The 21,377-nt window shown below is 42.4% G+C and overlaps 1 protein-coding gene across 2 annotated transcripts in view; it reads left to right on the top strand.

Moving 5' to 3' along the window:
• The window catches only part of NME7 (NME/NM23 family member 7), an 89,718-nt gene that overhangs the window by 63,576 nt on the left and 4,765 nt on the right, over window positions 1–21,377 (top strand). For both annotated transcript variants that reach the window (XM_059837962.1, XM_059837963.1), the window contains one exon: window positions 8,757–8,864. In XM_059837962.1, the coding sequence (XP_059693945.1) occupies window positions 8,757–8,864 (108 nt within the window). The remainder of the gene's footprint in view (window positions 1–8,756; window positions 8,865–21,377) is intronic.

The following is a 21,377-nucleotide window of genomic DNA, read 5'->3' as shown; positions in this document are numbered from 1 at the left end:
ATGGCCTGAAGTTGTGTCAGGGGACATTTAGGGTGGATATTAGAAAATGGTTCTTAATGTGTGGTTGGGCCCTGGAACAGGCTCCCCGAGGAAGTGCTCACAGCACCACGCTTGACAGAGTTCAAGAAGCATTTGGGCAATGGTCTGAGGCACATGGTGTGACTCCTGGGGTGTCCTGTGCCAGGTCAGGAGTTGTATTAATGATCCTTGTGGTTCCTTTCCAAGGCAGCTTATTCTGTGATTCTGTATCTGAAGTTGTTTTCTGTTTGAACTACATTAATGAAGGCTTCAAAGTGGGTGAAAATAAATACTGTGGCCTAAGCCTTCCCTTCTGTAACAAAAACTAGTAGTCTGGTTTCACATTTACAATGATGATGGGTATTGTTCTTGTTATTATTGTTATTATTCTTCCTCTTCTCATCAACTGCTGGCAGCCAGCCTTAGCATTGTTGTGAGAAAAACTGCAGCAGTAGTTTTCAGTATATATCACTGGTGTCATTGCCTGGGGATACTGTTAACTAAACAAAAGCATTTTAGAAGCTGGATATAAAATGCTTAATTCAATTTCTGAGAACTTGCTGAATAATTTGGGGTGCTGCTTGCTGGTCTGTTTGCTTCAGGCTGACATTCTCTGTTCTGCTGCAGGGCCACCTGAGCTGAATTTTTATCAGCTTCTTTCACTTACAATATGATAGACTGCATCTGATGTGCTAATGGGACTTCCCTTCAGTACTCCTAATAGGAAGTTTTTCCTTTCTCTGCTTCCATTGACTTCACACATCAAGGAACTAGAATGTGGTCAGGGTGGAAGATGGGTAAGCAGCAGTTCTTTATATTCCCATGGCAGCTCTCAAGTTCCCATAGGTGACCTGGTATGGTCTGAGTTCTGCAGACTGTGGCTTATCATCAGAGTGTTACCCAGGAATTACAAAGCATTACATCAAGGAGAGAGAATAGTTAAGGAACTCATCTGAGATTTTAAAGATACGAGCTGAAAATTAGACATTGAACTTGTGATTCTTGTGAATTACGTATTTCTTTTGTGCCCCTGGAAAATTACTGTCTTGCTGTCTTGGTTTCCCCACTCCAGAAAATGGGGTCCATGCTGCTGTTTTCTGTTCTTTGTGTCTCTTCCTATAAGTTTTCCAGGCCAAGAACTATCTGTTATTATGTATAGGCACATTGTCTAATACAGCTAGTCCTGAACAGAGCAGGGACTTTTAAAAAGCAGTTGTAACACAAATAATGAGTAATTCCTTCCATCAGAACAGGGCTGCTCACAACTGTGTAGGAAGATGACAGCACTGCTGCCTCCAAGGTTGCACTGGAGAGGCTTTAGGGCACAAAGTGGAAGCATCTCTCATTTGATGCTAAGAATCAAACGAAAATGATCTCTGGGGTTTGCAGCAGACATGTGAATTTTATCTTTCAATCCATCTCCATCTTCTGTTGAAGTGAATGGTCCAAAATTGGTTCAGCTTGGGAAGTCTCAGTAGAATTTCAGAGCATTTTTTTCTGCTTTGCAAAGTGTAAAGCTCCAATACCTGGACTGCTTCGTAAATGTAGAATTTAATCTCAAAAAAAAAAAATCAAAGGAAAAGATGATTTGTAATTATTCTTCTGGGGAAAAAAATCCCTTCTTACTGAGGAAAAATCAGCCAAAATACCTGCAGATGAAAAATAATGTCTTGTAATCTTGTAGTGACTTTTACTGGAGGTCCTTCACATATTTTGCTAATCTGAATTAATGAAATCTAAAAATATCTTTTGCAGCCTAGTGTGTGTTTGTCCTTATTTTAAAGGTGAATTAATAAATAGATGATATTCTGGGTGCCTTGGAAGGCATTGGAAAAGCATCAGTAGGACTATCTCACCTTTACAACTTAAAGCATCTCATAATGAAATTTACAGTTAAACTGCATGTTCTGATATCTTGTGGGGTTAGTTGCTTTTTGGTTGTTAAATGTTTTCTTTTTCTAACTTGTCAAGTAACATAAATATCCCTTATGGCACCCAGATTATGGGACAAGGTAGATATTTTATCTTTGTTCCTGTTTTGTGACCAGCTTGTATTTGGTGTCTCAATTACCTTAAAGGTTTCACCATCCGCTCTAATTTACAATTAACTCAGGCGTGTGGCTACCCAAGTTCAGCATATTGGCAATGGTAGACAGACACACAAACTTTCTGAGCAGGACACTTATCATTAGAATCACTTAAACACCAACCAGAAGCACCAAGACCAGTGAAAATACTGTCTTAGGCTGGCAAATGTGCCATGCTTGCTGCCCACAGCAGAGAACCTGCAGAGAGCTAGTGCAGAACCTTTGGGGGGTGCCAGGGAGGAGGAGTGGTAGGAAGGTGTGGGAGTGAAACAGAGAGAATCAAAGTGCCTGAAGGGATGGAGGGTGAGGAGGAGACAGTATAACAACTTACACAGACTTGTGGGCTTCGTGAAAACTTCCAACACTGGAGCATGGAATATAATTTTAGGTCTGTTAACAAAACTTTGAAAGACATGGGGCTTCAGACTGGTAGTACGGAGGTTGGCTGACTTTAAAATAAACAGAAAAGTAGACGGATTTTTTTAATCTTTTTTTTTTTAGTCAGACAAGAGTAAGCTTACAAAATAAATTGTGGTTTGAGAAGTTGCTGCTACTGTTGCAAAACTGATTTTGGAAGGAGTTTCACCTCACATGCACTTTTTATAGGCCTTGCAATTGAAAATTTGACTACTGTTGCCTGGATCAGATCAATTCATTTGCTGAACAAACCTTTACAGCCACCTCTTTCATGTACAGAACTATGTACACACAGACTTGGCTCAGTTAAAAATATGAGAACCTTGTCAGAATGGACAATAAGTTATTTATTCTCCTATCAGCCAGGAGAAGACAGCTTGGAAGTGTAGATGAAGTGTGCAGTGCTAAGGGGAGAGATGGTTAGGCTAAATATTATAAAGACTTTGCAGCTTTTCCAGGTTCTTGAGTTTGGCTTGTTAAAAATTAAAAGGTATGGGGAGTTTAGTGTGTGTGTTAAAGGAGGTTACTTTGGCTTGATTATTTTTTTTTTGTGATATCTGGCAAGTACAAAAGCACTTTCAGGTTACACCGACTCCCTTGAAGTCTCTGTAGGGCCTTTGATACTGACTCTGTATTTGTACATTACATTGCTGCAGCTCATGTGGAACACAAAGAGAAAACGTGTTACTCAACAACAACCCCACCATCTTAGGCAATTTTTCTCTGTAATAGAGACAGAAGGGTTAGTTTAGGTGATGAACTGAACCTTGAATTGCTGCAAGAGTAGAAAATGGTGTTCTGCAGCAGCTGATGTTGATTTCCAAGTGGCCTATTGCATGAAACTGAGCAACACAAACCAGGGCAGAGCTGAGATAAATCAGGAAGCACACATGTCTCAAGTGGTTGGCTTGAGTTTGGAGGGAGTATGAGTTGCAAAGAAAACATGTGAGGCAAGCCAAGGCAAGCTAGCCCTTTTGGTATCATTCACAAGGTCACCTACGACCGCAGATTTCACTTTGACACCTAAGCATTTGTCTTTGGATGAGAACTTTTGTGAAGAATCTCTTGGAGTGATCTGAGGTTGTTCTCACAGTAACAGTAGTGTTAAAGTGTTTGTAGCTTCGATCACCATTGCAGGAGATGCTTGTCTCGTATCCTGTTTTGTATGACAAAGATTGTACTGCTTTTGTCGTGTTACTTCTTGCTGATGGCTTGTATTTTGGCAACAAGTATTTTGTCCAGTTTCCTTCTGCGACCATCAGTATTTGATATGACTGGTGCTAAAATGCCTTGAAAATAAAAGTCACCTGAAGAACTATGATGATGTGAGAGAGAGAGGGGCACTTATCCTTCCTTAGCTTCCATAATTGCTGTGCTGCAAATGTTGTTTTAGATGGTTTTTGTGCACTACAGAGGAAGCTCAGGTGTCTTGCTTGGATGAGGCAGTAGACTTTCCAATGCCTGAAGGTCAGCCAGACGAATTCCAAGGTGACAGGTGGAATTTACATTATTTTATTTGTTCACAGTTAATGTGTGTTCTGTTCTTTTGACAAGAGCATAGCTGGTCCATATGAGGAGAAAGGCGCTTGATGTTTGCCTGAGGCTGGCTCTGCCTTCTGGATTAGGTGGCACCCTCAAAGGGAGAGAGGGACCATCTCATTGCTGACAGCAGCAGAGCATAGAGAATTGCAGAAGTAAGAAGCTTCATGAGTGCAGGGTGGGGAAGGCAGAGGTGGTGAGACCAAGTCAACACAAAGCCTTCAGAAGGGGATAAATGAGGAATGCCAAGAAGATCAAGGAGCAGGGGCACAGCCAGGGCTCAGCTAGAAGAGGAAAATGGTTTATGAGAGTGTGGAGGTATCTGTGCAGTCTGTTGCAGCCCGTGAGATCCTCTGAATGCTCTTGATCTGAAAGCAAAAAAGAAGGAACCTGCTGAGCACACTGTGGCTAAATTTTCTTGAAATCTGCAGTATTGGCTGGAATACATGTTACTATTCTACTTAACTTCCATCCAGCCCATGAAAAAAACACAGCCTTTTGGAGAACAGCAAGTAATGAGCTTTGCTTATGAATATGTTTATGATGTTTTCAGTTTGATTTTGACATATTACTGGCATCAGTGACATTTTTGTTTCCTTTCACTTGTGTAGAAATAGAAAAAATTTAGAAATGTGCTAAGTACTTCATGCAGGCAGTGCTGCATTGGACACAGTTACATGATAAACATGAAATATATGCATCTGTATGTCACACAGGATAAGGATCTTCAAAGGGCTATCTGTAGATCAAAGCCCAGCTGTAAGGGGTGATCAAATAACCTGCTGAATAAGACCAGAGGCTGAAGCCTTTTGGTACAGCTGCCCTGGTTTGTTTTGCCATAGACAGTGTCTTCTAGTGCAAGGTCCCAGTTTTGTGTCATCCCTGTTTGCACATGCACGTGAGGCTCCAGCACACACACATCAGTCTCCTCTCGTGCATATGCCAGAGCTGTAGCTGCTCTTAACTCCTCCATCATCCTACTCTCAACTCATTTAAAAAAAATTCTGAAAACCATTGTACAAAATGCATACTCCAGAAACTAGACTCAGCCAAAAGCTTAGGAAAAAGGTTTAAAAGGGGATGGTGGGGCATGGGGAAACCAACCCAAAGCCCACTGTTTGTATTTCCCCTGTTGAGACAGATGAGGCTCTGTAAATAAAATGATTGGTAAGCTTCCTGTCATGGACCAGAAGAGTGTGTATTAATACTTGCTATGAGCAGTAAGTTCCATAATGAACTCTCTTCCCTGAAATATTCCCAAGATTTCTAGCCATACATACACAAGGACAAAATGTATGAGCTGTACAGCTCTTTGTATCTCCGTCATTTACAGAGACCTTGTTTCTTCATGATTCCTCAGTGGTGTAATAAGAAAGCAGTGGAATAGTAAAACTTTGGAATTTTCAATTATTGTACTTTTTTTGGCTGTGTAAATGTAAGCTGAGACAGTTACATGTTGTTTGTTAACTAATGGCAAGGAAGATTTTTAGATTCTTTAGATTATAGAAAGATTATTTAGATTCTTATTAATCAGGTCTTAACAGTTTAAAGTGCTGAAGGACCTACCTTTGAGCAGTTCTGACCCAGTGTAATTCCAGGCAGAACAGAACGCATCCCTCTTTGTGCAAGAGTTTCAGGAGGGCACTAGAATGTGTAGCAACCTGCATTGAAAAATGGAAGGAAGAACAGAAGATTGCACAGTGCAACAGCAGGAGCTTTTGCCCACATTAGTAAGAAAGAGTGAGTCCACAGGAAGAAACACAATGTCTTTTGTCATTAAGTTGTGAAGTAGAAATGACAGCTTAGGACAAATGGTAAGTTAAGAGACCATAGCTGCTCTTAAAAACAGAGAGAAGAGAATTTAAAAAAGAAAAGGTGGTTTGATGAGGAAGATGAGTCAAGGAAAAACTTGTGGAATTTTCATAAGAAGCAGCATTTCTGGATCTGTTGGAGGACAGGACAGTTTTAGCAAAAGAGTTTTTGATGGATAGGAAGTAAACAGAATATAAAATACCAAGCTGTAGCTTTTTGGACTTGTGCTGTTCCTAAATTGTTTCCAAAGGTTTCATAGCCATGACCACTTTTTCTAGTATTCCCCAACTTTCATTAAAATGATTGAAAGCTCCAGTGCTGTTGCCGGCTTCCTGACAGCTAGTGGTTACTGCAATCAACAGTTGCTTGAAGGAAGGCTTGATTAAAGTGTCACATAGTTATAGTTAACTGGTATGTGACTTTTGTTTCTCCAGCAGACTTCCTTATCTCAAGCCTTTAATGAGGACCATGAAGAAGAGGGAGTTTTTCTCCTTGGGGCTTTTTTTTTTTTTTAAGTGAAACTCTTGAACTTTCCTCTTAAGCAAACTTCATTTGATATTGAGTGTGTCTTATTCAAATGTCCTTGACATTCATATAAAAAGATCTTGTATAACCTGTGATGTACACACAGTAACAATGAGGAACTGAAACTTCTTCTCATATCATGTTTTGGGTTATACACACCCCAAGCTTTAAAGCAGTTTAATTGTCTTCCGGAGGGTAACAGACCATAATAATCATTAATTGTTATGACAGGAAACTATCTAGGACTTGCTGAGCTAAAGTCCAATTGTCTTAGTTTGGTAATGAGACATAAACAATGGGTGAAGCTAGAAAGTGAACAGAGGGTGTTGTTTGTCAGATAATGCTCTTGTGAGGTCTTTTGGAACTAGCTTAAAACATTCACTGCCATCCCAGAAGAGACTGTGCATCATGGACTGGTTTTCATTTGTACCTGTGCAAGGTTTTCCAGGTCAGCTAAGAGCTACTGATTAAGTCAATTCAAACCCATTTGACACTGAAAATTAAAACATGCTTCGACAATCCAGTTTGATGACTCAGTTGTGGGAACAGTAACCTCCAGCTGTGATACTGAAACAAACACCTGGGAGTGGCACAGTGAAACTGCACTGACCACTTCCAGAGTGATTACACCCTAATGTACCCAGTGCCTATTCAGAAAGGGGCTGATGAAAGCTTTGTTGGCAAGGAAGGAGTTCTTTTCTTTGTTCAGTAGCTGTAGTGTGAGCTGGTCGCCTCCCAGGCACTTGTGGGAGAACATCCAAAGGGTTTTAAGGAGGGAAAACTGGGTTAATTTCACAGTGCATGAGACAGATCTTGGAGAAGAGCCTCCAGGGTTTTGGGAAGAGAGGCCAAGTGTGTGGGTGGGGTAGGAAAGAGGTTAAAAGACCACAATGCAAGGTGATAGTGCAGAGAAGTACAGCAGGACTTCATGGTGGCTTGAAAGAAAGAGTATGGTGGAGGGCAGAGCCAATGAAGGCAGTCCTCCGGGGTATGAGGGAAATACCACAGTAAAAATGTAGGGAGGAATATTATCTCAGGACCTATCTGCTGTAGTAAATAGGCCTCTGAGAAGCTTAAGAGGTATTTGGCATTGTAGATGAAGAAGAGTATTGAAATGTTAATTTCAAAGAACAAAGAAAGATGTAGAGTCTGGACTGATCCTTAGAGGTGATCTGATGTTGGCACTAGTCACAGTGTCTAAGGAGAAGACTGAGAGGAGGTTCAGCAGCTGGACTTCACAAATGTCATGTTCTGAAGCAAATAGCTCCGTGCTAAGGGAAGCAATCTGCAAGGCAGCACATTTGTGTCTGCTCACAGACAGCACATCCGGTGCTTGAGAGCTGCAAAGGTCTTAACAGGAGCTAACTGTGTTGATGAAAGTACCAGTAAGGTGTTTCTGCAATATGAAGGGTCCTGTATGCCACCCAACATGGCTTGATTGGCCCAATTTCAAGCATGTATTCGGAGCTGTGGTCATGTTTTTTTCAGCAACTGTCTATGTGTGTGGTACAGGTTGGAATTTCTCTTTTTATAGAATCATAGAATGGTTTGGGTTGGAAAGGATCTTCAGGATCAAGTAGTTCCAAACCCTCCTGCCATAGCCAGAGATACCTTCTCCTAGACCAGGTTACTCAGAGCCCCATCTAAACTGTCCTTGAACAGCTCCAAGGATGGGGCATCCACAGCTTCTCTGTACAACTCATCTCAGTGTCTTGCCACTCTCAAAGTGAAGAATTTCTTCATAGTATTTTTCTAAACCTGCTCTCTTTGAGTTTAAAGCCATTCACCCTTGCTCTGTCATTGCCTGTCCTAGTAAGGTCACTCTCCAGCTCTGCTATAGCCTCCTTTAGGTACCAGAAGGCTGCTCTAAGGTTCTCTTGGAGAGTTCTCAGGTTGAACAACCTCAGCTCTCTCAGCCTGTCATCACAGGAGAGGTGCTTCATTCATGGCCCTCCTCTGGACTCACTCCAACAGGTCCATGATCTTCTTATGTTGGGGGTCCCAGAGCTGGATGCAGAATGCCAAGAGGGATTCTCACTCTGCTCCAGAGTGGAGCAGGGGTGAGAATCGCCTCCCTCGCCCTGCCAGCCATGCTGCTTTTGATGCAGCCCAGGATACAATTGGCATGTTGCTGGGTCATGTCAACCTTCTTGTCCACCAACATCCCCAGGTTCTTCTCCTGAGGGCTGCTTTCAATCTATGTTTTATTTTACAGTGTACTACACATACTTTAATATACTACACATATTTTAATAGCATAATAATATTTTATATTATCTTATAAAGATTCTCTTGCATCCATGATACAAATGAACAGTGTGGTTCACAAAGGTCTTCTGATTTGTTTGTGTTCAATAGGTATTAGCCCGTCACCTCCGACCTGGAACGCTGCGTGCTGTCTTTGGGAAGGACAAGATTCAGAATGCCGTTCACTGCACAGACCTGCCTGAAGATGGACTTTTAGAGGTAAGGCTTGCTAGGCAAACGTGTTCTCACAGGAACTTGAAAAGTGAAATGCTTCCCCTGACACTCTTTTAAGCCAGTAAGTGTTTTCTATGTAGAGTAGCTGTGTTGTAGACCAGACTAGACACCAAAAGAGAGAGTTTATTAAGGGTGTTTGACTCAGTACTGTAAAAAAAAAAAATCCATGCAGTTTTCTTGAATGAATATAGTACAATGGAGTTTTCGATGGATTGAAACTCAAGAGTCTTCTCTTTGTCTGAATGTGTCCTTGGGTTTGAACATCAGTACCTGACAGTGCTTCTGCAGCGACACTTTCTTAGCCCTTTCTTGGGTGACCACCCTGACTCCTGAACTAGATTGTGTCTACAGTAAACTTGTGTGGAGCTTGGAATATTACAGGCACTAGGGATTCAAATCCTCCAGATAGGGCCTAGGTTTATTTGTAGACAGTCATACTTATGCACATCAGTTAATATCTCCTGTGTTCTGTATTAACTTACTAATAATTACCTGATTCTGGCTTTGTATGCCAAAATTTAAAGTCCAATAAAATGAGAAAATGTTAAATTGCAGGAATTTTTAAAGACAGAAGTACTCACTATGAAAACCAGAACAAGCTCATTCACGTAATTCTGTGCCTCAAAACTAAGGTCCATAGCAGGAAGTTGAAGTGGTGTGTAATCTTGGATGTATCTCTGTGTCAATGGAGATGCTTTCCCAGTGCATGCACAGCTTATTTTTTGCTGTCTGTATGTATTTGTGAGTGCTTTGCTGTCAGGTATAGCAGAATTATTGAGCAGCAAGTGCTGTCTTACTTAGATAATTTTACATTGCCAAAATGGTGGGTTTATGGGGGAGTGAGGAAGAGCTAACTTCCAACTTCCTCTGTGAAATAACCTGTGGGTTAAAGCGCTTTTGCTAGGAAATCCCATCTAGTTTAAGGCACAGACTAGTGAAATTCAACACTGAGGATGACAACCCCTATACAAAGTTGCAGCTTTTTTGACCATTTTCAAAATGTCATTAAAAGTTGACAATTTTTAGTTTTTCCCTTAGGGTTTGTACAAGCAAACAGGTATTTTTTCACCACATGCCTGAAGTTCCTCAGCCATGGCTTTCCAGTGGCAATGGAACAAAAGGCACAGCCTGTAAGGGAAAAATCAAAGAGGCCAACACTCAAAGAGCATTTTAGTACTCCATCTGAATTTCCACTGTCTGTTGCCTTTACATTGGTGTTAAGCATGTTTTGCTGGTTGTCTAAATTGAGTTTAGAGCTACTATAAGTGAGGCAAGAGTTGCTTCTCCAAAACAAAAACTGAGGCTGGCATTCTTTCTCAAGGATTTCCATTACATGTGTTTGTCTTTCAAATCCTGCAGCTCAGTCATAACCAAAGCTGTTGATCTGATATTACTCTGACTACACACCTTGCAGTTCCTGGTGCAGTCTGATCATTTTAACAGTAGCTTATTGATTGTATTTTTTTGGGAAAGGGATCTAAGGTATTTTTTTACCACAGGCATAATTGTGTGCAGAATATTGCTGTTCATCAATCTGTAGTTTCTTCTGTAACAGCCCAGTTTAAGCCTGCATTTGTAAAGGACATCACTCAATGTTGTTAAGTGAGTAAATAAAGCAGTGAATGTACAAAGGAAGCCTTGATTGTACCTGTTGGTTGGTGTGTGGAGTATTTACACTGTTAGTGCTGAAGCAGCTTATGAGGTGTCCCTGCCACAGTCCTGACTCCTGCTGTGGGTGCATGTCCTGTGTGCACACAGGGTGTGTGCAGGGCCTGCAATGCCCAAGGGCTCCTGGAAGAAATGAGAAGGAACTGCTGCTGTTGACACTGTGTATGGAAAGCTGAATAGGTTGGTTTGTGTCTTAATTGGTTTTGTGCCTTTTGAACTTCCAGAACCAAATGGAGATGGAAAGGGGAGATGCCTGGTTGACCAAGTATTTTGTGATGGGTCTTAAAATGCATAGTGTTTATGGAAGCACAACAGAAGCACGTTCCCTTGTAGAAGGGAACACACTACACTGGTGCCTTCCTGAGAACTTTGGTACCTTTAGTGCAAGACACTGTTTATCTTAAGATTTCTCCACCTTTCTCTTCAGTTTTCATCACCCAGTTTCAGATCTAGTTGAAATTTGAAGAATTTGCAATAGCAACTGCTGTCTCATTGTCCATAATGGAGACTTCTTAGAGGAGATGAGCTAGGTAATTGAGAATTAGATAATAGATAAAATGCTTCCTGAAGTTAATAGCCAAACTCTAGGTGGCTTTGGTGTTTTGCATTTAACTGACTGTCACTAGGAAGGGCAAGGCTATAACCTTTCTCTCAAAATCATGACTAAGGAGTACTTGGTGAAAGGAGACAGAACACTGTCTTGGGAACAGCAAGGACTAACTAACCAAGTAAGGGTCAGTTTATGCACCTAGTTTAGAACACTATACTTAAATAATGTAGTACAGCAATTTTTCAGTGTTTTTCTCTTAGACCTCCTTTCCATGGATCTGAAAAAAGGAAAGTTTACTTTTAATCTTAAAACCCCCTCAAACAAACAAACCAACCCCAAAAGTAAATACAAGCACTTGCTCCCACCAGTATGACCCTTAACTCCTGTCTTTGTTCTACAAATGACTTCACATTTTAGGCAGTGACTAAAGAATATCCGAGTTAATGAATAACTCACTTTGGCTCAAGAAAGGAGGGGAGATGCAGTTGAACCTTAAATGCAGCTAGTCACAGTAGTAAAATCAGTGTATTTTCATTTGCAGAACTTCAAGTGCTCTTTTTTATTCCTAGTTTAGTGATACAGGAATGTGAATATTGCCCTCATCTCTTAGATGAGTTGTTTGACTTACTAGGTCAGGCACTTACTTATTCACTTCATAGACTTGTGTGTCCTCTTATCAGTACAAAATATATTTTTACAAGTGACAATGAGAAGACACAAATAGCTCAGAACAGTCTGTTTTCTCAGCCTTGTCATCAGTTTCCCATTTTAATGAGAAGAGGAAAGAAAGGAGGAAGAGTAGAGAAGGGAGACTGATAGCAATGGAGTATTTGTGAGATAATGCAGTTTCATGACTGAAGGTTCAACCAGTAGCTGATGTTGTGTTGGTTATTCATTCAGAGCAGGCAGTTGCATTTGTTTCCCACATCCAAAGCAGGTACAGCTCTACCTCTAATCAAGTTTTTTTTTCTGTTTTGTATAAAGCAGGTACTATTTGGAGAAAGCAATTACAGTACTCACCTGCTTTCATGTTCCTTCTGAGTCAGGTAGAGACAGGACTGGAATGTGCATATATGCCAAGGAGCTGCTCTGTTTCACTGACTAGAGATGTGTCATCTACATGTGGTGAAGGATGATTATGTTTCTCAACTCACCATCTTTGACCTGAGGAATATTTCTGATAAATATCTTGATGAAATAGAAGCTTGCAAACCATTGGCTCTGATGAATCATCATTCTCTAGGCAAAAGAAGCTTCCTTAAAATTGATCATTCCTGGAATAGTTCTTAATCAAAGTAGTGATACAAGTATTGTGGCTACTAGACTTCACAGTCAGCGTCCCTCTTTAAAGAAGTGAAGGCAAATTAAAAATCAATCATAAAGGCCTTATTCACATCACTGAAATTACAGTGAGTAAAATTTCCCACAGGAGGTGGTGCTGTACACACCTCAGTTCCCTGGGTCTCAAGTGGCTCAGTATATTTCAGATTATGCAGGAAACGACATAATTAAAAAACTGGTAGCCCAGAACTGCAGTTATAACAAAACCAGAATTTCTGGGGTTTGGTACACTCTGCCTGTAACTTGTTGCTGTGCATTTCAAGGTTTTGGGGTTTGGTTTTTTGTGTGTGTGAGCAGTTCCATTAGGGCATTTGCAGTGCAGAAAATCACTCTGGGGATCATAGAATGCACACACATTGGGTGACCTAAAAGGTCTCTCCATTGCAGTGCAGCCTGTTGAGCCACCCAGGCTGGCTTTGTGTTCCTGTGCCATGGTGTTGGGGCAATCAGTCAGTCTCATGGGGTTTCTTTGCATAATTACCAAGTCCTTAATAATCATACATGTGTGTGTGTGTGTGTGTGTGTGTGCGCGCGCGTGTGTGTGTGTGTGTGTGTGTGTGTGTGTGTACTTAGACACAGAAGGTGCTGCCCTGAGCCAGACATGCATGAGAAAGGATTTGCTGTGGGATGGATAAAACTTGAGTTCTGGATGAAACAGCCTTCTCCCTGTTGCCGAGGGCGACGCTGTTATTAGGTGACTAATCCTTGGACAATATCGTGACAATTGCTGCGGGTGTGTGCTTACCCGTGCCTTTGTGTGCCTGCTAGGCTACGAGTGGAACTGCAGAGGGGGGGTGATTTCTCAAGCATATTTTCGTGGGAGTGGGGGATGTGCCAACTGCCTTCCCAGTCTTGTGTCCCCACGGGCACTCTCAGCTGGCATTGTGTGTTGCCACCGCAAGGCCGCCGGGTGCGTCAGGCTCCTCTTTGGGCATCGGCACCGTGTCAGTTTTCAGCGTCACGGGCAGCTCTCCAGACAGGCAGGAGCGAGGACCTCCTCGAGTATCGTTTGCTGGCCTTTTCCCTTGCCTCAGAGCTATTTGTGGCACTCACAGACATGAAAATCCCCTATCAAAGGGGGATGAGTTTGCTGCTATCAAAGATTGAGTTTCATTTGTCTCCTGAGAAAGCTGTCATGACAGTTGGTTTTTTCCCTATCACTTCTTTGAATTTCAGCTCTACACTGGTGTTCAAGTGTAGGGCTGGGGATTGGCTGACTGTACAACAAACTGCTGGAGGCTCTTTGTTCCTTTGCTCCACCTTGCACCAGAGAGACTGGCTTACTGCTCCCAGGGCATTAAAGCAAACAAGTAATGTCACTTAGGGACAGATCAGCTAGGGTGATCTGCTGGACAGAGACTCCCACAGCTCTGGCACTGGATGTTCAGCCTCATGGATCTGGCCTTGGGGAGATGTGAGGTGATGTTGTACAGTGAGCGGTGACTGGATGGTCCAGTTCAGCAGAAGTGTTTTGTCCAGGCTGGTGCTGTGGACAGTGAAAACCGTGATAGTTTTCCTCAGACTTGGTATAAACTGAATGCTCTGCTGAGTGTTAAGAGCTGTACTGCTCTTAAACTTTTGGTGCAGTGTGACTTCTACCTGCTAGAGGCTAGCTGTCCTCGGTCTGACATTCCAGATCATGCCAGGAGAAGCATGTCTTAATTTTTCCTTTCCCTTTCTATTTTTTCAGGGAGGCTGAGGGCAGGGTGGTATTTTAGCAATCTGTTCAGGGTGAACAGGGGAGCAGTTGCTTTGGAGGGGGGAACACAACACAACACATGTTTCCATAACCACTTCCTGTTACTGAAGCACTCTGCTGGCTGCCACCTGCCCTTTCCTGTCTGCTGCCTCCTTGGCTGCCCACTGCCATTGTCTGAACATGTGAGTGTGCTGCAAGGTGCTTGCTATCATCCACCCTGGAAGTGCTTCTGTACCGGTAATGAGCTGATCCGTGGGCTGAGGTTAAAATGCAACAGTTTAGGATGGAAGACATCAGAAGGATGTAGCTCTGTTAAACTAGTCCTTTTTGGTACATTGAGGTATAGTCCAAGCAATTTAATAACGCATGTCAATGAGTAACTCTCAGAAGCATCGATGTGCTTAGTGTGGAATTTGTGTGTGTCGCACTTGGAACAAAGGTCTCCTGCATTGCTTGTTACCGATTAACTTGTCTGGTATTATGCAAGCTGCCTCTGCCAGCCGAGAACTAACTCTCCCCATTCACAGAGCAGCCCAGCTTGTAAAACATTACACAGCAGAAGTGCGTAGCATGGCAATGAACCTTTCACTGAGGGCATTTCAGCCCTCTGCATTTCCTTCAGGAGTCTTTAAAATATTTTAATAAAGAAGCCATTGTTTCACTCAGTCAAAAAGCAATTTTGCAATAAAGCCTTTTATTAGAGGCCCACATTGAGCTGCATAATCCAGGGTAACATGCTTTTCACTGTTTCCACTGAAAAGTAATAAAAATTGAGTAGTTTGAGTGAGGTTGGCTTTAGCACTTTTTTTCTCCCAAGTTTTCATCCTAGCAATAGCTATTTTTGTCTGTCAGTTGGAAATTTCAGTTTCTCCTGGTACAAGATGATTTCTAGAGAGGTCTGTCAGATAATGGTTGTTATGATTCAAGTTCTTCTCCATTTAAACTTTCTTTTCTTTTTATCTAACAGCTGTGGGAACAGGTTGGAAAGAATCTGGAGTGTAAGAAAACTTAATCTTACTTGGTGGTGGTTTTGCATATCAGAACATGTTAGCCAGCACTGGAATGCTGTCTCACAGTGTTTCCTGGCGCTGTACATACACTTGTACAGAGAATTAAGCAAAGCTTTTGCCTAGGCCTATCTGAAGGAAATTAAGAATTAAAAATAACATTAATAGATGGATGGATATTGGAGATGTTGGTGATTTTTCTTTTAAAGATTATTGTATTATTAGGTCACGCGCGGCCTCATTTTGAGCACAGGTTGTATAATTATTATACTTGTGGGCTAGACAGGCAAACCTAACCAGGAACTTGTTTAAACAGAGTTGTGAAATAGTTCACCTCTTGTGCTTCCACTTCTGGGTAAAATCTGAGGTCCAGTTACCCCTTGTTCTGCCAAGTCTGTAAGTGCCAGAGAGAAGTTAATGAGTGTGAACCAAGCATCTGCCAAAGCTCTTTAAGTTTCACCTGATCCTGAAGGTAACCTATGTGATAAACAAGGCTTGGCTTTTCGCACATGTTTGTGTTGTGCTGAACAAAGTAATTTTGTGGAGGGGAGGTCAAGGTGGAGGGAAGGTGTGACACTTCTTGATAACTCATCTGAGGCCCAGTTTGTGTCTTTGAGGGGCTGCTGCCTTCTTTTCTTTCCCTCAGCATGTTCTCATTTTTTAACCAAAAAGCCCAGGTCCTTTTTCCATTTCTCCTTTTCCTAGAGGTGAAGTAGAGCAGCAGTTGGGCTGCAACTCAGCTGTACCATGGGCAAACTACAGCTATGAAGACAAAAAAGCCCAGGGGAACAGCTTATACAGCAAGAGCAGTAAGGGTATGCTGTAGTTGTATAGCCATGTAGAAGCTCAGAATATCCTTCATTTCTGGAGCAAAGGGCCCTGCACCTTTTTTGGGGGGTAAGAGAAACTGTTGTTCTATAACAAACATGCGCTGAGATGCCCATAAATTTTTATTTGGTTTCCTGTTATTGACCTCATCCAGTTGCACCTCCCACCTCTCTCTCAGAGGTCAAATAGACAAATTATTATCTCTGCTGGTGCTTCCTGTGTAGGGTTTACCCCTTCCCATCTCACTGCAGCTTCCTTCACTGACTACCATCAACCAACAGTAATTAAGAGAATTTGTCAGCTATTTTTATACATGTGTTGAAATATATGGGGAACATGGGAGGAAAAACTCAAAGCCAAACATGTTAATATGGGTAGAAGACTGTGAATAAGGTTTCCTGTCTGTCATAGATGCTAATACTATGGCATATATTGACACTAGACTTTGCAAAGCTCTAGAAACTACTTCTTCTTTGATAATTAATAATAGCTAATGATTCAAAGCATAGTCTCATGCCACTACTGGTTTTGTGCTGTCATAGCGCTGGCTTAGACACTGCATTGATCCTGTGCTAGCAGCTGTGCAAACACAAAACAGGATGGCAGTGGTCACCTGAAAGGATGTTGGCTGTAGTCTAGGGCTCCTTGAAGTCACCCAGCATCTGCTGGTTTCAGTAAGAGCTTCATTCTTCCTCTTTGTCTTTAACCCCTAAGTGCACTGGCACATAGGCAGGAATGATGCATCCACAACTAGTCCTGAGATACACTAACATATGTCAGCAAGTCTCTGAGCAAGAGGTATAATACCAGACAAGTTAATTCTCTCTGAAGTATTCAGAATTGCTAAGTGGGCAAGTTTCCTTCTAAATTGGTGCCAGTTACTGCTGTTCTGATGGGGAGACACAGTGTGCCAAGACTATCCAGCCACAAACTGGAACTGTGGGCTTCCTCAGGTAGCTGCCTTAGTCCAGTCATTGAATAGTAACTAGATCTCTGAGGTGTCCTGCCATGGCAGTACATGGTTCAGCACTCAGTGGCAGTGTAGAAGTCACTGAAAGCTGATGAGACTCGAAACAAACTCTTGGCCTTTTAATACTGACCCATTCCACAGGGAAATGGAGCTTTCTAGATTCAGTGACATCTCTCAGAAGGTACTTTGAGCACTATGCTTTGCGGAATTTATGCCATTAGTTTGGTGGGAGGGCGTGTTTCCTGTCAGCACACTGAGCCACAATCAGAGTAGAGGGTAGGAGCTTGTGGTGATGCATGCAAGGCCCCTGTCGGTGGTGCCTTCCATTGGAACTTTCTTTCAGGATATTTTGTTACTGTCTCATCTTCATAATTAGCACTCTTGCCATGTGTACCCTATTGGGTCTCCTGCACAAGTAATAATCTGCTGGACATCACGGTTGCTCAGGATGGACTTTAAATGATGGGTGCTGTCACCGACATGTTTTATGAAAAATCCTTTCCTTAGGATTTTTCCCTCCTGAGAAGCTGAGAGGCCTCAGGAACAAACTGTAAACAATTCTTATCTGCTGCTGTGGAATGCATCAGGGGGAATCTGTGATTGGTCTCATCTGGTTGTTTTTAATTAAGGGCCAATCACAGATGACCTGTGCAGACTGTCTCGGTCAGAGACAAGCCTTTGTTATTCATTCCTTTTCTATTCTTAGCTTAGCCTTCTGATGAAATCCCTTCTTCTGTTCTTTTAGTATAGTTTTAATATATTATCTATCATAAAATAATAAATCAAGCTTTCTGATACATGGAGCCAACTTTCTCGTCTCTTCCCTCATCCTGGGACCCTTGTGGACAATACTACAGGGTGCCTTCTACTTTTTTTGCTTCTTTGCTGCTTCCATCCTCACTTGAATCTATGATGTGGTTGGAAAACATGTTCTTGTCTCTGTGTGATCACTTCCTCCTGTCTTGGCCATAACCTGGTAGCTCGTGAGGACCATGACTGTCAGTGCTTTGTGAGCAGGCTAGAGAGACTGCTCAGCATTGGCAATGCCTGTGGCTTGTACAAGCACATACAAACCTAGCTTTACTTAGATACTGCAGATATCTACGAGCAGCAGGGCCCTTTTCCAGTGTTTTTATCCAGTGCCTGCGATGTGTTTGCAACTTGCACTGACACCTGTGGTACACTTATGGTGTCTTGTCTCACCTTAGCTTGCTGCTCCAAGGGCACCCTACAAGAAAGACCTCCACAGCAACTCCTGACTGTGAGGCAGGCAGCAAGATAAGTGTGAAGTGCAGAGGCAGTGATCTTGATCACTCAGTGAGCTGCCTGGGATCCTCAGAAAAGCAGTACTTGCTGCCATGTTGGAGTTTGTCATGTCTGATGGGAGATGGGATCTTACACTTTATTTCATTGGTTCTACCAAGCCATTGATGTGTTCTGATGGTGGCCAAAGATGTTACTAGATAAGTAGTAGAACTCCAGGTGGGAGAGTTCTGAACTAATATGTTCAACTCCAGCTACAGAGCAGTTGGCTTATGGTGGGGACTGAGGAGATTCAGTGAACTTTTACCTTCTTGTTAAATCTGCAAGTAACTATGCTTCAGAAGTCAGTGATCAGAGTCAGCACAGTAGTTACACATGACATAGAAACAACATCTTGTTGTTTTAAAGTAGTTTCGGAGTTAACTTATTTTTCTTTGAGTAAACAGCATAAAACTCACTTTCTTGGTATTTGTGATTGTGGTATAATGAACTACTGTCTTGTCCTCTCATTTCCATCCTGTTTGGAATTCACATTTTTCTAATCTTTTATTTTATTGGTACAATTTCCAAATAGCTTCCCTTGCCCTTCCTTTCCACTGTATTTTCAGAGTTGAACATAACCATACACAATTTTTGAGGTGACAGTGTTAACAGCACACGACATAGTGTAGTGTTTATGTAATAAACACTGTAGTGTTTATGTAATAAAACCTTCCATTGCAAGGTTGGTTTTTTGGTGCATAGGGGTTTTTATCCCAGCTCTACTTAAAAAATTGTTGAGGATAGTTGAAGTGCGTGTGTACAAATTCTTCTGTCTTGGGCAGCCCAACTGGCCTTATTTCTTACATTGTGTGATGCTTGAGAGAGAGGCAGGACTGATAAACCTGCCCTTTTTTTTTTTTTTTTTAAACAAACTAAATCCTCTTCAGATCTGTGTGGGAAAATAAGTATTTTCAGAACACATACAATAGTAAGTAAGTAGACTGTCTTCTTTGACAACCAGTCTTCTTTCTGGAGTACTTGTGGCTGAAAGGATGGTATGAATCCATGGGGGTGTCCATGTGTTAATCTAATGATTTAGTCATGAATCAGCTGATAGAACTGTAGCTAAAGTGTGGAATAGGTGCCAGGTGTAACCAAATGTGCTTGCTAACAGCATTGGTGAAATAAACTGGGCAGGAGAATTTCCTCCTTTTAATGCCTTTAATAAAGTGATCAGCTCAAAGTGGGGTTTTGGCAGATCTGGGGGGTTCTGAGCCGCTCCCAGCAGTGACTCAGAAGAGGAGGATTTGCAGCTGTCCCCTAAGGGCCGGACCCGGGAGTTCTGTTTTTGCAAGAGCAGTGGGGGTTTACCCAGGTTTCTCAGTTTGGGTTATCAGTCCAGGGGGTCCTGGGTCCGACTGGCATCATTTTTAGTTGGGGCGAGGAGTGACCGAGGTTTTCAAGCATCTCTGCCGGCTTCGGACCTCGGCCTTGATGTCCAGACACCACCCTGACTTCTCAATTCTGCTTTGGCTCGTCTTTTTTTTTTTGGGGTATTTTCCAGGATTTGGTGAAGGTCCCGTCCCAGTGCAGTTTGGGTTTGAGATAAATTTGCATGTCTCCTGAGATGCAAATTTCTCCCTCTCCCCACCGTCGGAGGGGAGGTTGTCATCCTCCTGGCAACAGGCTAGGGTGGTTCTGAAAAACAAGAATTCTCCACAATAGAGAGTTAAACGGCGGTACTTAAGGATACTCAAGGGGTGATTCCAACATTTCACTAACAAAGAACTCTTGGCCAGCGATCAATTCCTAGCTCAACTGAAAACTCCTCTGCAGCCCCTTCTCTTAAAAAAAAAGGTAACTTTTTTGTTCATAACAATTGGTGAGTTCATGCAGATGTACAAACCAATGTTAATGGGCAAAAAAAGCTTTTTGTTTCCTACTTATGATCTCAAACTAAGCTAACATGTAAAAATTTATCAGACCTTAATGTCTGGGGAAAGTGTACTGATGCTGAAACTTTGGGTCAGCAAAGATTCTGGATCATGTGCCTACACTGACCAAGGAGATAGAGTGTTTTGGTGGTTTTGGGGAGAGGGTGCTGGTGAGTGTCTGTCTAGCTGTGTGGAAGGCACCAAGATTCCTGACAGGCTCTAAATACAGGGATGGAAACGGCTTCCATCTCCCAGCTGCCAGTTTTGGTTCTGCAGAGATGAAGAAGGACTGAAAATTACTGTCACCTTTCTGGTGATGGATGAGAAGTGAATCTTTGAACTCAGCGCTTTTCTTGATAGTGTGTCACCCTGTCAGCCCCCTGGCTTCTGCTATGAAGGAGACTAACAGGGTCTCTTACCAAAAACTGCCAGCCCAGAGGAACAAGGGGAATGAGAGTTGAAGTATTTCTCAATAGTGAGGGGGTTTCTTTGAGGCTGCAATTCTACCTGTGTGGAGTGCTGCTACAGCTCAAGGTGTGCCTGGGTCTGGCCTGTAGACAAAAGCTCTGACTCCAAAGCTGCTCAGCAGGCACCTCTTGTCAACACTGCTGTTTGCATTGTTTTCTGGACAGAAAGAGAGTTAAATTGTAAGTGCCTGTAATTCTTACACTTGGAATCTTCAGCACACTTTGTGCCTGTGCAGGTCCCTGTGTTGATACCAAGATCTTTTGCTCTCCCTTGGAAAACTGGCTGTCTCACTTGATTTGCTTCCCCCTTTATAATTTTGCTTGGCCTTTCTGTGCTCTTAGGGCACACATTGTTCAGATGATACTTGCTTGTGCTCAGCCAGGGCATTCGACTGGATTTTGTTATTGCATGCTGTATTAGCTCCTGAAACTTTGTGGTAACGCGTGGAAGTGCTTAGAGAGAGCAGCCAACTTCATTAACATGAGTTTTGCTGGGAGTGAGTGTGACTGAAGCAAAACTTCATGGAACTGAAGCAGCTCTCAGCTCCTCCTCAGTGAAGCAGTTTATGGGGTCAGAGCCAGAAGGTCATGGTTATTCACCCGTTGTTACTTCCTGAGCATTATTGCTATTTGTCCCTGAACAGGAGCTAGAGAGGGCATAGCTGCATGCTGCAAAGCAGATAGATGCTTCCTGGAGTCTGCAAGGGGAGTGTTGATGTTAAATTAGATCTTGTCTCACCCCTGGGAAACGGTGAGCACACCTGAATGTTAGCATCATTGGAGAGGTGT

The sequence above is a fragment of the Haemorhous mexicanus genome, chromosome 2 (assembly GCF_027477595.1).
Source record: "Haemorhous mexicanus isolate bHaeMex1 chromosome 2, bHaeMex1.pri, whole genome shotgun sequence".
Taxonomy (NCBI): Eukaryota; Metazoa; Chordata; class Aves; order Passeriformes; family Fringillidae; genus Haemorhous; species Haemorhous mexicanus.
The sequence above is the reverse complement of the archived record's forward strand: the minus strand, read 5'-3'. Positions and strand labels throughout refer to the sequence as shown.